This window comes from Cyclopterus lumpus, chromosome 6 (assembly GCF_009769545.1).
Source record: "Cyclopterus lumpus isolate fCycLum1 chromosome 6, fCycLum1.pri, whole genome shotgun sequence".
Classification (NCBI taxonomy): domain Eukaryota; kingdom Metazoa; phylum Chordata; class Actinopteri; order Perciformes; family Cyclopteridae; genus Cyclopterus; species Cyclopterus lumpus.
The window spans coordinates 7,575,509-7,596,133 of record NC_046971.1 but is presented as its reverse complement, the minus strand read 5'-3'; the positions used below and the strand labels follow the sequence as shown (position 1 = coordinate 7,596,133).

Genomic DNA, 20,625 nt, shown 5'->3' with positions numbered 1-20,625 from the left:
ACAAAGGGAAAGTACAATATCCCTTTGTGACTGCAGCGTGGGAGTGGATGGTGTTTCTCCTTTTTTATTTGTACCAATAGAACACGCCGCTGTGAGCCATTATTACTGCCAAGGGGTTTGAAAGGGTAGGTATTGTGGCATCGCTGGCTTTGACTTCTAGCCATGATGGTGCACTGCAGGGGGATGCTCTTCTGGTGACTAGACAGTGCGACCCACACACACACGCACACACACCAACCACATATTGTTCACGTCTCGCACCTTGCTGGGTTAGCTGGGACGTGTATGGTGTATGATGAGAGTGAGAGTATGAGTTTGTGTATGGGGGGGGGGGTGTTGGCGTCTGTCTCCCTGCTTTCTCCCTGACCCCGATGCCCTTCGCTCATTAATACGCTTTACATTTCTTGATGCATTTCTCAATATCTCGAGCTTGATTTAATTAAAACCCGCGACACATCAGGACTGTAAACAATCACCGATAAGGGGTCGCCTATCTTTTCGGATGACACGTATTTATTCATGTAAAAATGGATTCATCAGAGCCGTTATCGCTCAGCTCCAAGAGATTTCCCAGACTGCGTAAACCTTACACATGTCCAACAGTGCCAATATTTAAACGGCCTCGTCTAGGTCAACAGCTATCAACCTGTTACCTGGCTCGTATCATGGCAGAGAAACAAAGCCTTTTTCATCGTGGCACCCTGGGAGCTGTAAGCCTCACTTGTTACCAAACCCTCACATCTGGGCTATTTGCATTTTAATGTAACTGTCAGATTAGGAAGGGGGCTGTTTGTGTGAAACCAGGGGAGTGTGACCGCCCGGGGCGTTTGACGGACTTCATGAATGTTTGGTCGCGCCGCACGATCCCATTCCGCCATCTTACGGCGCCATTACCAGGCGAAATCGGCCCCTAATTATACGGCGTTATTTAATTAAGGCGGCCCACTGCGCGGTGTACACATTAATCACGACTAATTTAGAGGAAGGGGGTGGTAAAGGACGTGAAGGTGGAGAGGGAAGGAGGGAGGGAGGGAGGGAGTTTGCTGGGATGTAATAGGGAGCCGGAGTGGGCCAGTAAGGCTGTAAAATGACTTCCATACTTCTCCTGTTACCCAATAAAGAGAATGTCAGGAAAGGGGGATGAGGGGGGGGGGGACGAGGGGTAAGCTGAGCGAGGGGGTGGAGGGAGGTTTGCAGCTGGCGGATATCTTTGATGAGGAGCAGGGACAGATGGATGTGGCATTTGACTACAGTGATACCCTAAGTGGGATTAGACCCCATCGTATGAGGGCAATTGTTTACTTTGTGTACCATGATCCTTTGTGCCGAGTGCATGCTAGTCCCCCTCGTCTGTCTGTTTGCTTGTCTGGCACTAAGCTGGGGTAATACCGTGAACAAGTCGATTTAAAAGGCTGAATGAATGGCACGTTGTGGTATGTCGACGCCTCCTGTTGCATGCGATCCCACATGGGATTCGTAGTTTTTTTTTCTTCTCTCCAACAATGGGTTCTATGATCTGGCTTTTTTACTTAATGCCGAAATGTACGCCAAACAAGCACTCTCTGGGTAGTTTTCGATATGCACATGGGCAGCGACGCGTGACACGGGATTACTTTTCAGTAGCGTAGGTGGAGGGATAACAACTTGAAATTCAGCAATTCGGTCTGTTCGTTGTGAGTCGACAATGTGTTTTTGGTCTCTGTGTCGGCAGCGGACAGACGTGGTTTGTTGAATAACACAATAAGGATTTATTGATTTTGACATGACCCAAATTTCGTGGTTTATCCCACTCAATTGTGATATTTCTCTTTTTTATTATTATTTATTCTTGTGAAAGAAAGTGTAAGCTTTTGGAGGATTAGATAAAACCACAAATATTGTGTTCGGTCTTAAAAAAAACAATGTCAGATTACAATTTTTTTAATCATTTTTGTTTAATCAATAATTCAAAGAAAAAAGGGTGGGAGTACAAAAATGATCATTGTCTGCAGCCGTGAATGAAATAATTCTTCCTAATTTCTGTGTTTGAGTGAACTGGTTTGCTTGTCATAATATTTGGGACAACACCAATAGATCGTGCTGTACCACACAGCGTTTATTATTTAGACTCGATATAGAAACCTGTTGCTGTATGTAAATCGCAGCAAAATGTTTAGATTCATTGATCGTTCCTCGCCTTCCTCGCCTTCCTCTCTCACACTTTCACACACCCACACGCTTACTTCTGCTGTCTTTCACACTCCTACGCATGCACGTTTCCATCGATATCGTGGAGAAATGACTCATTACTTATTTAACGAGTGTTTAGTAAGTGTAAAGCATTCCCTCCTGAAGTCATTTTCTCATCTCCGAATACCCCTGAAACAGACGGTGTGTGCTAGATGAAGCGGTGAAGTCGGTCATTTCCGCTCTGATTTTATTATCCTGCTGTTTTCTGGGACCGAGGGGAGGAGCATCCGCTGTGGCTGCAGCACCAGGTCCTCCTCATACCTCACTGTCACATAAAAAAGGAACGGCCACATTGTAAACAATAAACATCACAACCTTGGCGGCGGTGCGCGTCCACCCGGGAATATATATACGATATGTATTATATTAGAGATGAATGTAAGTGTGTGCGTATGTGGAAGGTGGGGACAGCAGGCCAGATGGATGGCCCATGCATGTGTTCCCGTTAGTGTGTAATATCACACTCTCTTCACCAGTACTATTGGGATGTGATAAGATCCCAGTTCCAGTTTTTCAAAGCTTCACATTTTCGTTACCCGTTGTCGAAAAAAGGCTTTGAATTTTAATGTTATTGTTGAAAAAAATATAATTTAAAAACACAGTGTTTTTTCTGCTAGTGATAATGTGTGTAAAGACAAACATATTTAAGGTAGTTTTTTTTTCTTTTTCTACAGTTAGTATCTTCAGATTTATGAAACAAAGAATATCGTATTTACGTGAGCAAAATCAAAATGTTCTCTTAGCATAACTAAGTGGTTATTATTGTAACCATGATGAGAAAGGTCCCCTAACCTTAACTGAGTACTAATATTAACCCAAACCATGATGTTTCCCTGAACACAACCAAGTCCTTTTGTGCCGAAACCAAACCTTGAAAATAGCCATTGTCGCATCATAAAACAGATTTATTTTTTGCAACAGTGATGTGTGACTCTTTTTGAAAGGCACAGATAAATAATGTTGTCCTGATAGGGGTGTCAGGTCAGAAAGCCGCTCTCTATATTGTTCTAAAATGACGTATTGTGTTGTTAAATTTGACAGAGGTTACTAGTGTGCTTGTAAATCAATGTAAAGATACAGGGAATACCTGGTTTTGGACCTTTCTGGAGGGCCTGAGACAGGGCTGCCCAGGATATTGCCCGATGGCGTTCGCTCCTGCTCCTGAGCTAGGGGAATGATAAGAACTAAAAGACTCAATCTCCATCCAGTATAATGCAAAATGTGAACTCATTCCGTGCTGAGTGATGAATTGAGATTGAGGTACTAAGTTGCCTTGATAGATGCTATAGTGATAGTGAAAAGAGTGCATATTGACAGCTTTATGCGCCCTGGTAACTAATGCTGCTCAGTGTTATACTGTATATATGAGGTTGTTGTGCGTGGGTAGGGGACAGGCAATGCATTTCAATGTGGAGCCAGCCAAGGTTGCAATTTAATGTTCAAAATGAGTCCAGCCTTTACAGGGCACAAGAGGTCACTTAGTTGCCACGGTCACTAAATCACTGGCTGCCTGACAGAGAAAACAAGATTACACAACCCTGCATGAAGGCATATACGTCCAAATGGACAGTGAAAAACATAATGGGAATAATAATGGAAATCTGAGTATTGATGACTGAAGTTCTGTTTCATAATTAATTTAAAAGGCTCCCATGGGCCTTGTAAATCCTTGTGTTGAGAATTTGATAAAAAATAATTAATTAAACCATAAACTTTTTTGAATATATGGAATATTTGCAAGTGCTTGGTTTATTGCAAAGCACGACATGGCCAAAGTGTGTTTGGCACTACGCTCGCAGGTTGTTAAAGATAACTGTCGGGGAAAAGCTTTCAAAGGTTTATGTATTCAAAACTTCTTGACACGGCCAATCCATGAGTCCTCTGTTATGGGAAACTGCATGGTGTCATGCACCCAGAGTACGGACACATGTACAGAGGATCTACTGCGTTTATAGTTTATGATGCGTTAAATATCAAATATATAAACACCAAATCAATGGCAAACAAGTTCGATAACTGATTAAGCTTCTGATGAAGTGAAAATCACAGACATTGGCATCTCAATGATGATTTATATCATTGTCAGTGGTATAAGAGCCGGAATAAATTGTCAATAATTAATCAGCAAACTGAAAATAAATGGACAGTTTCTTTCAGTGAAAACGGCAAAACACAGTGCATACGGGGAAATTATTTGTTAAAATAAATTGATTATTTGGGGTTTGGGACGGTAAATCAAACAAAACAAGCTATTTGGTCTGACATTTCCTTTTGGATGGATAAATCAATGAACTAATCTGCAGAATTATCAATCATAAACATGATCTTTAGTTGCATCAGTGAGTTAAATATCTTTGGGGGTTTGGACCGATGGTCCGTTAAAATGATTTTAAGACATCACTCTGGGCTTTGGGAAATTGCATTTGGGCCATTTTCCAATGAACCAACAGATTAATCTATACAGAAAATAATCATTAGTTGCACCTTATTAAAAAGCAGCATGCTCCAACACAATAACACAGAATTACTGCCCAGTGTTTCAAAACTTAATATAAAACAATATTCAACTGATAAATAATTATAAAAAGAAAAAAAACCAATCTGGTGCACAGTAGGAGATCCATTTGACTGGAGTGAATATAGATGGAAGAATTACGATATGAATATGTGCGGTAATAGCTAAACAGAGTACGACAAGAGGAGCACTGGAGGAAACTGAAGCTTTATCAAACTCAAAATGTACGAAGTTTGTCCACATGTCGCCTCATCCTCTTCTTCACGTGGCAGTTGTATTGCTGAGAACCCAAAGACATGCAGAGCAGGCCCTTGAGATCCTCTGGACATATTTATTAGTAGTGCAGAACAGCGTTTTGACTAATAACTGATGCACTACCTAACGGCGCACTACCATATTAACTGTTACACCGCTGAACTGCATGCTGGTTGCGTCCCACGAGTCCAAATAATATCCAAAGAAAGCGATCTTACAGTACTGTCTACAATATCTAACCAAGCGATCTCATAACCATGTCTTCTTAGCACTTAAGATAATTGAAGCAAAAAAAATAATAAAAAAACGCAATGAATGATCCTGCAGATGACCACTTTAATGTAACAGTTTAAATGGCCTTTCTCGCTGGTTAATGTCACACAGGGGTAATGTCCAAACTCATAACTCTTTGACTCTGTACCCTCTGTAGCGCAAAATTGTAATTTCTTGCATGTGATGGAACAAGACTTTGAAAGGCATTGAAATGTCCTTGAATATTTTGTCCGAACAAGTGTGGGAGACCTGATAACATTCCACAGGGGGGTCGGAGCCGGCTGAGCCGGCCGTGCTGGCACTGGCACTGGCACTGGCTCGACGATTAAGCCACGGGGGCCATTTTGGGCATGATTATTCATGGTGCTACTGTACTGATGTTCCACTACACTGAATTCTCTCATTAGGTCATCCGGCTCTAAAGGCCATCACATTTTCAGTCAGCATGAATAAGTCAGAGAGTTCTGCCTCTGATCATGCAGTTAGAAGAGTTCCCAAACTCATCATAGGTGCTCTGCAAAAAATAAAACCATCTCTTTCAGCACAGGGGTAGTAACATTTGCTCAATTAAATATGTGAGAAGGGCAGGGGTTGGGTACTTTTTCTTTTTTTGATTTAAAGCCTATAGCATGTGGTGCCAGACAGCATTTCCAGAAGTATCGATCTGGGTTTCGCTGCGGCTAAATGACTCCCAATGGGATCTCCTTGGTAACTGGAGCAGTGCCAAGCCGCTGAATGTCGAGCTGACTTAATGCGGATATAAATCGCCATTCCAATCAAGGCTGTTTTTATTTGCAGGCTTGAGCGAGGCAATACGTCACCTGCGGTAGTGCACGTTCTCGTCAATAACACCCTGTCAAATCTGTGAAATGCACGCTGCATTGACGACACGTGATTTATACTGTTTCCTTCCAAGGAAGAGTATTTTGCACGCAATTGCAGTCAACGGATAGTTGACATTTTGGGTCACCGGTTTGCCACAATCCGTCATCATAGTTTTGTGTTGCCCACGAGCATTTATTATGCTTCTCAGGTCGAGACGCGTAGATAATGGGAAAAAAGGCACGAGCAATTAGCATTAATTAAAAATGAACACCTATTAAAGCTGCTACGTTAGCGAATAGCTTAAAAAGATTACCATCCATTGCTCAAGAGATGGCTTGGACCTTGTCGACAACGACTCATTTACAAAGTGAACAGCACGCCAAATAGAACTCCTAATGCAATCAGCTAAAGGAGAAATGAAAGTGAAGCATTTATAGAGAGAGGGAATTAAATGTGTACGCCAGCAGGTTGTAGGTTGAGTTTCCAGAGCTCCATTGTGCAATAGAAAACATTTTCATTGGTGTCTGCTGGCGGCCAGAAAATGACCCGGGGAAAACAAAGACGAATGGAGCCATTGACTTCAAATACAACCCCTTGAAAGCACAGCCAGAGCCCTATCCATCGCCGTCTATTATATTCATGAGTGTGACCTGTAGGGGGTGAGCCGGGGCTCGAGGGGGAGGTGATGGGTGCCCACCTGCTCCACTCAGCTTCTAAGACACTGGCTGCCAGGAGATCAAACAGGCCTCCTCGCTCCCCTCTGTTCTCCTCCTCTCCCCGGCACGGGTCCCATATAGGAGGCGACTGACCCACTTTTACTCCCTCCCTGCGCTATTACCTGGAGAAAATGGAGTGATGTCGCGTTTGTGTGTGTATGTGTGTGTGTGTGTGTGTGTGTGTGTGTGTGTGTGGGGCTGAACAAAAGCTTCTCTTCTTCACTTACTGTACAGAGATGAATGCGTCGGACTCCAAAGAAAGCATGTCATTTCTTATCCCATTCTCTCTCTAATGGCACGTCTTGACCTAGTCTATGTTTTGCTTCTGTGCTGCTGCAGAATCAGATCTAGTGCATTAATGTGTGTGTGTGTGTGTGTGTGTGTGTTGGTCTCTTTGGGATGCCAGTGTTGATTCGAAATCAACTAGACATGAGACAAATTTGCCCAACAAATGGATAATTTGCCCAACACTACAGGACCCAACGAGAGCGGTGATAGTGCATAAATTCCATCGCGCTGGTGTAAATTGTTTGCGATCCTCAGGGCTTTACGGAAGGTAGAGCCATCGCTCATTGTTTTCCTAGCATCAGATTGATATTGATTGACTCTGACAGCTTATCATGATACTTAGCGGCGGCGACCACTCTCCCTCTATCGGCTCGCTCCGCGAGTCTTGTCGCCGCCTTCCTTTTACTACCCTCATAACATCTACTTCATTTTATTTATGTCCTTTTCACTCTCGCTCTTCGCTCCTCACAGGCCTCACATGGTGACGGACTACATGGGCATCAGGAATGAGAGCTTTATGAAGATCGCTGCGGTGGGGACGTGGATGGGAGACTTTGTCACCGCCTGGATGGTGAGCTTCCAAAAAACGTTCCATACGTTTGCATTCATGAAAGAAAATGTGACATTTTAAAATGTTTATTTAAGCAATAAAGTACGAGAGGCCGTACTGTATCGTCAATAATGTCCTGTTCAAGGGTTAGGTTGTTAAGCTCGATGCGTAGCAATGTAAAATAAAGTACACCCCGTGACTCACTCTCAACCAATCAGAATGCTGGATTTCATCTACCCGTATTATAATTTTAATTATTAAAAGGACTGATATAAATTGATCTTTGTGTGCGCCATGCTAGCTGCAAGGTTTGGTAATGTGCAGATATTCATGGTTTCCAGATGATGAATCCTAATTATTTTGGTGATAATCCCCTAATGTACCATCCAGTTCCAACAGGGCAACATTTCCACTTTGATTGCTAGATAATTCTTAAATTCAATAACCCTTTGCAATAATAAAATTATTGCCGCTGTTTTTGAGATAAAAGCTCACGTTGAAGGTGCTAAACATGCTAAACAAGTACTGTTATGAAAACAGCATTTTTTTCTATCACTAGAACTAATAGAAATCTTAAATAGAAACAGTAAATTGCTTTTATTCAAAATGTAACTAACAATAAAAAACAATAACATGCACAGTAAATGTAGAGAGCAAATTGATAAACTAAATGTATATATTTACATATATTATCCATCCAAATGGCGTGATCATAAAACACATCGCATTCTCAGACGTGGTTTTAGTTAATGTAGCAAAAATAAAACCACGTCCGAGAATGCGGAGCCAAGTCTGAGAGGGTGAATAGGAAATACCTTTTCAGGGCCAGAGTACCATGGATATACATCTTATGAATTAGCAACAATGGCAGTCCTCTGCTAGCTCAGGCCAAACTTACATTTAATATTGTTCAGCCACAGTTAATTAATAGGTATGAAATCATCTGGAAGATACATGGTTTAGTCATTCTTCACACGCTCCTATACGAGGTCCGATGCATTCGCTGGCCGTGCCGATCCAGTTCACTCTGCTACCGAAGTTTGATCCTAGATGGGTCAGAGGAAGCAATGAATGCACGGGGAGGTACAGAGTATGTTGGAGGAGATGCACACCTCTGTTCATTTGTCAACATGAAGAGAGGAGGAGAGCTCCAGCGGGAGTGGACTACCTGTGGTGGGAGGAGTGGGGCTCTGGCACCGAGATGCACACAGCTGAGACAACTTGACAAGATCCCTCACTGGTCACATTAGTATTCTAGAGGACATACTGCAGAGAAAGAGAGCGGGTGGAAGGAGAGACAGGAGGAGGGGGGGGGGGGGGAGAAACAGAGGTGATGGGGAAAGGGAAATGAAGAAGTCTGGTCAGAAGGGAGGCAGGGGAAGCAGCAAGTGAGAAGGGAAGGTGAATCAGGGAGACAGGTGTGTGTGTGTGTGTGTGTGTGTGTGTGTGTGTGTGAGAGAGAGAGAAAAAGTTGGGCCAAGTCAAAGTGCTGATTCCAGAAATTACCCACAAGGTTTTTTTCCATTCGATTAATTCAACAAGGCACTTTGAAGATGACCTCTGTGTGTCCTCCGCCTTGCAGATTTACAGTGTGTCTTCACTTGTTGGGCGAACAGGAAAAGTCTGTTTTTTTTCACAACGCTGCAACGGCAGAAACAAACTCCCAATACTTGATGCCTGATTCAATTCCTCCATTTCAGCATGAGCAACAGTAACGGCAGCGAGGCGCTTTATTGACAAACTGACTTTACTCCTGTGGCTCCGCTCACAGAATATAGATACAACTCCGTCTCCACTTAAGAAAGTCCACTATTTATTATTAGTAATGGCATTAAGATGAATAATTTGAAAAAAACAGTGGAAAGACAGGTACAACCGCAACATTAATAATAATTACACAAGTCAATATTTATTGAATTAGTGTTTAACCACAGATGAAGCCTTATTCAGTCTCAATTATTTAATAATTTGAACATAATGTATAATTAAAACTGTTTATAATTCAATTATATTGGTGACCAGAAAGTGTATTAATTCATTCCACTTGGTAAACACTGTGTTTTTCTTCCTGATTTGTACATGCACTACATAACCAAAAGTATGTGGACACCCGTAACACCCATGTGTGATTGTTAAACATTGCCATTTCAAAACCACAAGCACAAATACGCCACGATAACAAACTACTGTGCAGGCCAGTCGAGTTCTCCAACACTAAGCTTGGAAACCTTTTATTGTGTAGGGGCATTCCCATGTTGAAATGGGAAATAGCCTCAACAAAATGTTGGCCTCAAAGTTGTAATTACACTGTTGTCTGAAATATTATTGTATACTGTAGCTTTAAGAAGGGATATTAAGAAAAATATGCGTTTTGGCTAAGATTCAGATGAGAAGATTAATACCACTCTCAAGCTTGTCCATTAAATATGAAGCTATGTCTGGAGAGGGGGAGCTTGTAAAAGCACAACTTTTCATTTTTTAACTTGGGTTTTTTGCGATTCTGTTTTTGCACTGATTACATGAACAAAACACAACGTGTTAATTAGTGTTAATGTATTTGTTAATTAGTTTTATTTATATACAGAGCATTACCTTTATACACAGTGCACCTGTTTGCAGTCTTTTTGGAAAGCTAAGCTGAACTGGCTCCTCTACATGCAATCATAAGTCATTCAGTAAATATTTCCTTTCTGCAGGTGACAGATATGATGCTCCAGGATCAGCACTACCCAGACTGGGGCAAAGCAGCCAGGAGGTTCTGGAAGCAAGGCAACAACAGGATTGTTCTTTTCTGGTACGGTGATAAAAAACACGATATATATATATATATATATATATTTTTTTTTTTCTTCCAAGTTCCTGTGTCTTGGGTCTTTTGTTGTTCACCAACAAATAGCCGAAACTGTACACACACTGCACTACAACGCACACAGCGATCAACAGGAGAGAATCACTAATCATCAGGGGAACAGACTTCTACCTGGCACTGGCGTTCATCAAACACGGTTGTAATAACAATAAACATTTTAAACGGTAATACCAACTTTAAGGAATTATCTTAAAAAAACGTGAATCTTTGTCTGCGTGCCCATAATACAATTTCTAAAATGCTTTATATATTCCTAGAAGGCCGTATGTGTGTGTGTGTGTGTGTGTGTGTGTTATGCAGTCTCTCCAGCCCGTTGCGGGGTTACATGCAGTCAATAGCCGCGGTAATCTTGCCTCACTCAGTGTCAGCACCTTTAATTAGAAGAACAGGGTGGAAATCAATGGACACAGCAAGGTCAGGGGGCGAACCACAGCCCTGCCTTTTTACGTCTCGTACCACAAGCTGTGACCCTTAAATAACTGCTAAACAAATGCCCGCAAACCATGTCTGATGTGCCCCGTTTACGAGACGGCCAAGTAGACGCTGCCGCCTGGTTGGACGTATACATCACGCCGCCGGCGCACGGTCCCCGGGGCGGTGTTCATTCACCAAAGTGGCTCAGTGCTGTCAGTCAAACGCGACATGCGAAACGCCTCTCCGGTGGTTCACTTTGGGGTCACGGTGAGAAGAGAAGGACGCGGGGGGAAGAGGATACGGCTGAAAACGGTTTGACTTCTGTTTGAGGTCGGGACATAGACGTCTCGTACGTCAAAGACCGTTTGCCACGCGGTGTGTTTAAACATTTCCTTTCGCACAATTGATTCACCTGCGATAAGAATGCAAGCAGTCGAATTGTTCTGACTTTTTTTTCCGACAGCCCTTCATCTTATTGACGGGTGCCCCCCCCCCCCCCCCCCCCCCCCCCCCCCCCCCCTTCCCCCTCCCCACCCCCGACTCACTCTGTCCCAATCAATGGCGGATTTGCTGAAGCTTTCGTTTGAAATTCAGAGCTTGAAATATGATTAATGGATACATCTTGTCAATATGCGCTGGAGGGGGTTGTGGCAAATTGTAAAAAAAATAAATAAAAAAGAGAGAAAGCGTCCCACTGTGGAATAATAGAAACCTAAAAAAAAAATGCATCTCCCTCACAGCTGAAATGGAATCTGAGCGCTGGCATTCGTTATCTGCAATGCAGCCAGCCGATGTGTGGACGGCAGAATGCACACAACGGCGCGGCAGTCGCTGGGTGACATTGAGACACAATGCAGTGTTCTCAACGGGCCTCTCCTCAGATGCCTGAGACGTTTCACAGTAAAACAGTTCATGCAGAATTACAGCAATGTGACATAAACACAATGCCGAGAGTGTGAAAGATCGCAGGGAGAACGGAAAAAAAACACACACACACACACACAGAAAATTTGCTGCATGCAGGTGAATGAACTAGTTTGGCTCGGTGTTAAATATGGAAATACATGGAAATATGTACGCAGTAGGGTTTTCGAATTGCATTGTCTCTGCATCCACAAACAGGCACCGTTTTCTTTTACGCACGTTCATCTTCCCGGAAGCTTTATCTCCTGCCATTTTTCAAAATCCAGGTGAAAAGTTGTTGTTCAATACACTATCGAGTCCATGAAAAGAGAAAAGGAATTCATCTGATTTATCTTTTCTTGTATTTGGCGTGGGCGAGGAAGCGGAGCTGTTTGTCTTTCCAGGATATACACAATTAACTGATCACATCACGTAGTAGACATTTTGAACTTATATTTAAACGTTTTTTTTTCAAGGTCTTGTTCTTTTGAATGTGCCTCGTTCATTGATTTATCGCCGCTGCTTCCTTTTTCTTTTGTCTCTTTGCCTCTCTCTCTCTCCCATCCTTCCCTTTACATTCCCTCTCCTTGTACTCCCTCTCTCATCCGCTTCTCTTTCCCCCTTGCCTCTCCTCTGTTTCCTTTTCCTTTCTTCCCACCGTCAACTCATCTCTTGTCCTCTCATCTCTGGGCCTCTCCTGACTTTTCCTTCTTTCCTTTCTTCTCCTCTATTTTCCTTTCTCTTCTTACTCTCATCTTCCTCCTTTTTCTCTTCTCCTTACCCTCTTCTCTCCTCTCTCATCTCTCCTTTTCTTTTTCCTTCTTTCCTCTCCTCTCCTCTCCTCTTGCTCTCCTCTCCTTGCAGGACAGTGCTCATCTCTCTGACGTCGGTGGTGGTTCTGGTCATCAGTACTGACTGGATCAGCTGGGACAACCTGAACCGGGGCTTCCTGCCCAGCGACGAGGTCTCCAGGGCCTTTCTGGCCTCCTTCATCCTGGTCTTCGACCTTCTCATTGTCATGCAGGTAGACCGCTCCCCTGAGGCCAATTAAAAAAGGGAGCTGGGAGGTTTCTTGGCTTACTTCCCTTCCCCATCTTGCCAGTTCCTGTCCCTTCCCCCCTCCCTCCCCTCCCTCCCCATCTATTCATCAATGGGGCACTGCGGCACAGAGCAGCGAGAGGGGCGTTTGATCACTCTCAGTTGGCACGGATACAAAAGCATGCTCACACACACACACACACACATATATATATATATATACACACCCACAAATACATGGATAAATACAAACTGTTGTTTACTCTTCTACATCTCCTCTCTTTCAGTCCCTCCATCCCTCTTTCCCAGACCTCAGCCATGAACTCACCCTTTCCTCCTCCCCTCCTCCCCTGTGAGCCACGTTTGATTTCTTTAATGATGACTCACAAGATTGGAGTTTTTCCTCACTTTCTCTTTCCACCCTTCTTTTCTTTTTTTTCTTTCCCACCCGATGTCCTCCCTCCCACGGCAGAATGTACATCAATAAAGCCTGTGTCAGTGGCTCATGAATATGCAAATGCATTTGTCTGGACAAATAAAAAACAACCACATAACTGTATTGAAGAGAAAGAGTGGGAGAAGGTCCTCTTATAGTTTTTGTTCACGCCTCTCGCCATGAGCCAGAACCGCGGGCCAATCATATATGTGGCTTGACGGCGAGCCTAATTCAACACGGCCTCTCCAAATACTTAATGGACATATTTCACAAGAGGCCTTGTTGGTGGGTATTTGAGGACGCGTTACAAGACTAATATTTGGTATCTCCTAAATATACGTTTCTACTCTGTGGATGCTTATTACTTCGAGGCTGCACGGGAGAACATCTTCCAGCATTGCAAATACACCACTCCACAGAAACCTGGCGAGCACACCACTATAATTACCATGGTAATACGTACTGGAACTGGAGTTGGAACTAAAAGGGATTCCTGGACTTATTTATTGAAACAATTCATTATTTTAAGGAGTGCTTCCGGCCGCTCTGGCCAGTAATTACTTCACACTGTGGTGTTTTTCTCATTCATTTACTCGATGATTGTGATTATGCAGATACGGAGGAACAGCTCAGCCCACTGTATGCGAGCGTTTCCTCACAGAAATGCCGGTGTCTCGCTGAGGCCAGCTTTTTCCCAGCCTTCTGGAGACCCAAAAAAAAAAAAGCCACTGATGTGATGTGACACGAAGGACACATTCCCTATTTTGACGTCTCCGTTTTGACTCCCCCGAGACTCCCTCTCCCTCTCAACGTTGGCGGTACATCACTTTCCGCTCGCGTGGATTTGTTTACAACTTCTCCTTTTCTGCACAGTGTACAGCGAGCACATTTACCGCCGTTATTTATGGGTCAAGTTAGAGCGCGCTGCTACGCGGCCCGGCCACCGGCGGGCCGTCGCTACGTTCCACCAGTCAACAGGAATTCATCCACGAGTTCAGCCGCCCCTAAAGAAGCTTCACCCCCCCTCCATTTTAGAGCACCGGGTGCCAGAGTTAATCTCTCACCTCCATGAGAAAAGATGCTTGTTGTTGTTCTCAAACTAATTAATACACCCAGTTAATGACCTGTCAGGATTTGCCTCCAAGCTGGGTTTTACTACTTCCATAGTTTCGTGTATAATTGAACCTTTTTTCTTCTTCTGCATTTCCCAGCTGAATGTCATAATTTGCATATTAGTATACACATTTACATATGTGGATGATGTGCCGATACACACTCCCAGTGTACTCTCCATATATATATATATATATATATATATATATATATATATATATATATATATATATATGTCTTTAGCAGGGACTAATTATTTAGTGGGAGGGAGACGCATGGATTAGATGCCATGCCTGTTAGTGCTATAGCAACAGATACTGCAGATATGGAGGAGGAGTGGAGGGGCTTAATTAATATCCAGGGGGCCATCACCAAGCTGTTATGGTGCTCATAGATAGTGGCATGGGAGACTCTGGATCACATGAGGATACAGCAAATGTAGACATGCGGTAGTGTGATGCAACAAATAACGGGTAGCGAGGGGAATTGGAGCTAATGAAAAATGAAAACAGCTGAAATTAAGCGTACTACGTGTTTTCTTTTTCTGTAATAACGATGATAAAAGCTCATTTACAAGATGAGTATAAGAAAATGATTTTTAAAACATTTAATTTTCTGTGCCATCAGTCTGTGTGATTTAAACAAAACAAATAGTTTTATTGGTGCCATTTTAATAACACATTTTCATAATGCAAAGTCAATAAATTAAGTTACATAAATATATATATATATATAAAAAGATATTTATTCACTAGAAAAAGCCTATGCTTCTCACAATTATGGCATGAATAGACATTTACTTGTGTAATTGAAGGAACTATTTCCAACAGATGTTACAAAGTAATGTACAGGCCCCAGAGGACTTGCAAGTCAGTATTTTGGGAAACAATGTAAGAAGCTGCATAAATTATTAATTTTCTTTCTAGTTTCTACATTTCAGCACTGTCCAGTGAAAAAACTTCAAATGTTGGTGACTTTTCAAATAAACTGAAGAGTTAACGGTTCCTTTAGGTGTTGGGAGAAATCCATCGTTTTCACAGGACACGCATTTTGAGAAAGATATGCGCTCAAAATGTTCTTAAAAAAAAAAAAGTAGATCTTTTGTTTGATTTTAATTTCTTTATTTTTTGGGATACCTTATCAGGAGTCGTGACTGCCACTGGCACGTAACCACATACCAGCAAAAAGAGCTAAGGACACCACAGGTCACGGGCAGCCTCTTAATGTCAGTTCGGGGTGCCTCTTCCTTTTGACAAGTTGAAATCCCAGAGCGCATGAGTACAATCCACAAGTCTGTAAACGCACCGTGTGGTCTCCAGTTCACGGCAGCTGGCATGTTTGACCTCCAGTCGGTGAACGAAGAGACTCCACAGAGACTTAATATCAGCTGATGGGAGAAGGTTCAGTGTTCAACACCCAATAAAGCACGATACGTGGCTTACATTTGTCACGCCTATGTGGTTATTTAAATCTGTTCTTTGTTCTACAGCTGCGGCTACATTATCATAGTCGCTAGATACATTTTTATGCCAGCGTGTGTGTGTGTGTGTGTGTGTGTGTGTGTGTGTGTGTGTGTGTGTGTTTGTTTCAGGACTGGGAGTTCCCTCACTTCATGGGTGACCTGGATATGAATCTACCAGGAATGTCAACAACGCACGTCAAGGTCAAGCTTCCCGTCTGCACGAGTATCTTTAAAGAGGAGTACCACATTCATATCACAGGTACAGGCTGCTGCACACATCTCATTGCTTCATGACAAGTACCTTCAGCATTACCAGATACTTTTTTTTTTTTTAACTTTGTCAATTGTCACTGATTAAATTTGCAAAAAGAAAATCAAAAGGTCCAAAAAGGGAGACAAACTTATACTTTGGCCTATTTTGCAGTTGATTTGCGAGAAAAAAAAAAAAAAACCTGCTCTACTTTTCCATGTTCCTCTGAAGGGATGGTTAAACCACAGCAACCATTTATAATACATGTGTACAGCTGATGTGGCACACAGGTGGCTCCACCGCTGCAACTGCGTTGTTCCTGTTCCTCGTGTTCCTCCCCGCCGTGCGAGAGACTCATCTCTCATCTCTGTCTTAATGTTCTCGGGGAGCGAGTGCGTTTTCCCCATTCGGATTCGTCCTCCCGGTCTCTCCATTTTGTTCCGCTGCGTGCACACGCCGACTCACAACCATAAAGAGAAGGCAAAACCAATGTTCCCGTGCTAAATGTTAAGCTGTTCAAAACGCTCAGTGATTCGCGAAAGGTTGTTAACCCTAATGCATTGCATATCCATTAAGCATTATGGAAATGGCTGCGGCGCGACGTGATTGGTTTAACTAAAAGCGTATTAACGGCGTATCCCAGGGGAGAGAGGAAGGGAGAGGTGTCACGTACACCGGGGGAGACATCTGCCTGCTATCAGTCAACCTGGGGGAGATGACCGTCTCATGGTAATGTAGCGATCTCGTTAGAAGATACCGTCGAGGAAGTAGCACCTACAAATGGATCGGTGTCTCAATGCATGGGCTATATGCAAAAAGGGGAGGGATTCATGATGGATGAAGGTGACATCATATCCATCTGTCTGACGCTGCCCTCTAAATCAGGTTTGGAGTAGGCTTGCGCTGCCCATCAATCCGCCTGTCCGTTTAATGATCAGTGCGTGCATGTTTATTCTCTGCTTCTCTGTCAAAGATGGCCTCGTTTTGTAATCTAACAGAAGTCCCGCGTCTCGTTGCAGGCAAGTGGTTCAACTACGGGATCATCTTCCTCGTGCTGATTTTGGACCTGAACATGTGGAAGAACCAGATCTTCTACCAGCCCTACGAGTACGGTCAGTACGTCGGGCCCGGTGAGAAGATCTTCACGGTGGAGGAGCCGGAAACCCTCCGCTTCTTCAACCGCAGCACCCTCACCTACGAGTGGCGCTGCACCAACATCAACCCCGACAGCAACTTGTCCTATGTGGAGCGGGACATGTTCCTTCACAGCCGCTACGCCGGAGGCAGCCTCGACGTCAAGTGCCTGGCCTTCATCCCGAGCCTGGCGGCGTTCCTCCTCTTCGGGTTCTTCGTTTGGTTGTTCGGGCGCTTTCAGGACAGCGAGACCTTCCCGGAAAACCAAGACAAGACGTACGAGAGGATAAAGAGGAAGTCGCCGTCGGAGTACAGCAAGGAGATGGGCGTGACGCCGGAGGAGGTGCACATAACCATGAGCGACAGTCTGAAGCGAGCGGGAACGCCCATGCTGCTCTCGGTGGACGGGCCACACTTTGGAGCGACGCCCTCGACGCACTCGACCATTTCCACGGAAACCCAAGAGACGCATCCGAGCATTGTGATCGACAGCGCGGAGCAGGAGGAACCAGCCGTCTCTTTTGACGTCCATAAGCTCTCTCCGTGACCTTATGAACTCCTCAGACTGTGGACAGGCTGAAAATGAGAGCTCCGGGATCTTCAACCGTCGCTTTTTTTCTTCAGGATTACGACCGAGTCGACCGTAATTGTTCGTGAGATTCAGGAGAAGGACGACGTAAACGTGACGCGATTCGCGGTTGCATTTGTTCGATATATATTTTTGTAAAACGACTCTTTTTAAAAGCCTCTGAAAACGGCACTAATTCTTATAACGGAACATCTTTTAAAACCGAATGCAAACTTTAAATTGACGTGGTGCTCGCTCAGATTTTTTGCATTTTCATAATTCAATTTTGTCACGAGAGAAACTATTGCGGTGCCTATAACAGAGGAGTATTTCTACAGTCTTAACACTGCAGTCAAGTGGATTTTATTGTATCACTGCTACACTAGTGCCTTGATATGTCATTCAGTATATATTACTATAAGCAACACAATGGAAGATGTCCTAGTAACAGTCTACTATATTAATGTCTTATATTTGCTTTCATGTCACACAGACAATTGTTACCTCACTTGATCCTAAGACTTTATCATTTTTAATTTATTCTCGCGTGACGTTACTCTGACTCTCACTTCTTGTTGAAATGACATGATAATGAACATCAAAGTACTTTGATGACTTATTCATAGGCCATCGCTTGATATTAGTTGCAGAGATAATAAATGCAATCAGCTCCGATCAAATAGCTAACCAATAAGCCACTTATGTGGCTGCTGCACCTGGACTGAATACCAACAGAGTCAGAAAGGTGGTTTCGCCCTTGGTATAAATATGCCATTGAAGTGCAGGGGAGGCTTCTGCTCCAAAGCTCAGGGCTTCTTTATGTCTAGATAAACCTTAAAGGTTTTAGAAACAGGTTTGCAGTCATGGTGAACGTATGGAAAAAGTATTTATTTTGAAACATAATCCAAGTGTAAAAAAAAATCCCTGATGTTTAAACGCAACTGAAACCTGCAGCATTTATTGGCTGGCTTTGAAAGTGTTCACTGCCAAAGACTCTTTAAAATGCATACTTGTATACAGTATTTGGAGCTTGAGGTCCAAAACGGTATGCTCTTTTGTTTTTGTTTTTTGAAGTGCAAATACTAACTCAATTATTACAACATTACTAACTGCTCTGCTTTGTACAAGTTTGGCACATTTCAGTAGGTACTTTGCATAGAAATTGGACCAATGATACCAAATAATACAGTATTTTGAATAGATATATTGCTGCATTATATGTTATGCAAATAAATTTAACAGAGATATATTCATGAACGACAGAGTGGAGTGTTCTTCCATCACTCTGCATTATAATGGACTATAATGTGCTATAATTTCCTGGAAAATGACTTTTTCCCAAAAGATTTATCAAAAAACAACCACATACTTTGCTCCATAACAACCTACTTGTGAGTTTGTTCAACATTATAATAACTATATGTAGCCTGGTGGGGGTGCCACCAGAATATTTACAGACTACTGCAGTCAATTTTGTTGGCATTTATATACTAAAGTAAAATCATATTGATTAAAAGATCAACATTTGCCAATTAATTAGTTTATATTCTGTCTTTAAATTATGTAATCACAAAATCTATTTAATATGTAATATGTATTCCATATACTTACATGTCTGCCTATCATAATGCTTCGTCTGCTGCATTAACATTTACATTTTTCATCTCAGAATTGCATTTTAATTGAATATGTCTCTTTAGAGCTTCGCGATGTGTAAAAACATCTTGAAGTTGAATCCAAAGCAGCAGACAGAGCTTTGATTGGCCAGCTGCTGTCATTGGCAGGAGGCGGGTCAATCAGAGCTTCTGCTGCTGCTCTGGGTTGGTTTCCGTTTGAATTTTAAGGTGGCACACTGCTAACATGTTTTTAAATAGTTTATTAATACATCATTTAAATGTTCCTCTAATTCATTAATGAATAATGTATACATTACAAATGTTTTTTTATGTATTCATTTATTTTTTAAATATAAAGCTACACTCCGTACTCTTTACAGGGATTCCCTGTGCGTGTCCGTGCGTGTCCATGTGTGTGTGTGCGTGTCCGTGCGTGTGTGTGTGTGTGTGTGTGTGTGTGTATGTGTGTGTGTGTGTACAACACAATGTGGAAGCAGAGGTGTCTATTTATGTCTGTAAAGGATGTTTTATACTTAATAGTGCATGTTGAGTGTGTGAATGTGTGCATGTGTGCACTGGCGGCTGGCGAAGTGCGTAGATGTACTACCACACTTGTTTTTGACAAAGGCCATTCTGTGAAGAGGTCAATTTATTTAGCATAATTGGTTCTGTAATTATCCTTTTATACATTACAGCTCTACGAGGACTTTCGATTTTAGTGTCTCACCAAAGGGCAGAACCTCTCTGGATTTAAGGAGGGTCTAATCTGTTTGTAATGTAATGTGTTTAGGTTAAAAGTGAGGGTTTCCTGTGTTGTTGTTCATACTGTTTTTATTGAATCGCGTCGCAAAACTGACACTTCCTTCAGTTCCTGTGCGTTTGTGCTTATTTTCCTTAAGGCGCAGGAAGTCTCCTTTCGATGTTTGCTCAGTGTGCTGTGTGTCTGTTGAACCTCGTGTTACCAATAAATCAATACATTTGTTATAATCTTTATTTTCTTTTGACTACTTTGTGAGATGCAATAATTATCAGAAGAAAGTTGCTGATCTGTAGGGCGAGAAAAGTTCGAAGTTGGAAATTGTTGCCAAGCAACAGCACAGGTCAAGCTTCTTGCAGCTGCTGACCCAATTAATATGGGAGATATGAGAACTAATGATACTATCTACACAAG

The 20,625-nt window shown here is 42.7% G+C and overlaps 1 protein-coding gene across 2 annotated transcripts in view; it reads left to right on the top strand.

Annotated features, from left to right (window-relative positions):
• tmem117 (transmembrane protein 117) overlaps positions 1-20,400 on the top strand; it is a 40,728-nt gene extending 20,328 nt beyond the window's left edge. Inside the window, exons 3-7 of one of the 2 annotated variants that reach the window (XM_034536139.1) lie at positions 7,573-7,672; positions 10,348-10,445; positions 12,702-12,861; positions 16,016-16,145; positions 17,156-20,400. In XM_034536139.1, coding sequence (XP_034392030.1) covers positions 7,573-7,672; positions 10,348-10,445; positions 12,702-12,861; positions 16,016-16,145; positions 17,156-17,817 — 1,150 coding nt within the window. In that variant the 3' untranslated portion in view covers positions 17,818-20,400. The remainder of the gene's footprint in view (positions 1-7,572; positions 7,673-10,347; positions 10,446-12,701; positions 12,862-16,015; positions 16,146-17,155) is intronic. The other variant, XM_034536138.1, reaches the window with a different exon arrangement.
• The last annotated feature ends 225 nt before the right edge of the window (positions 20,401-20,625 follow it).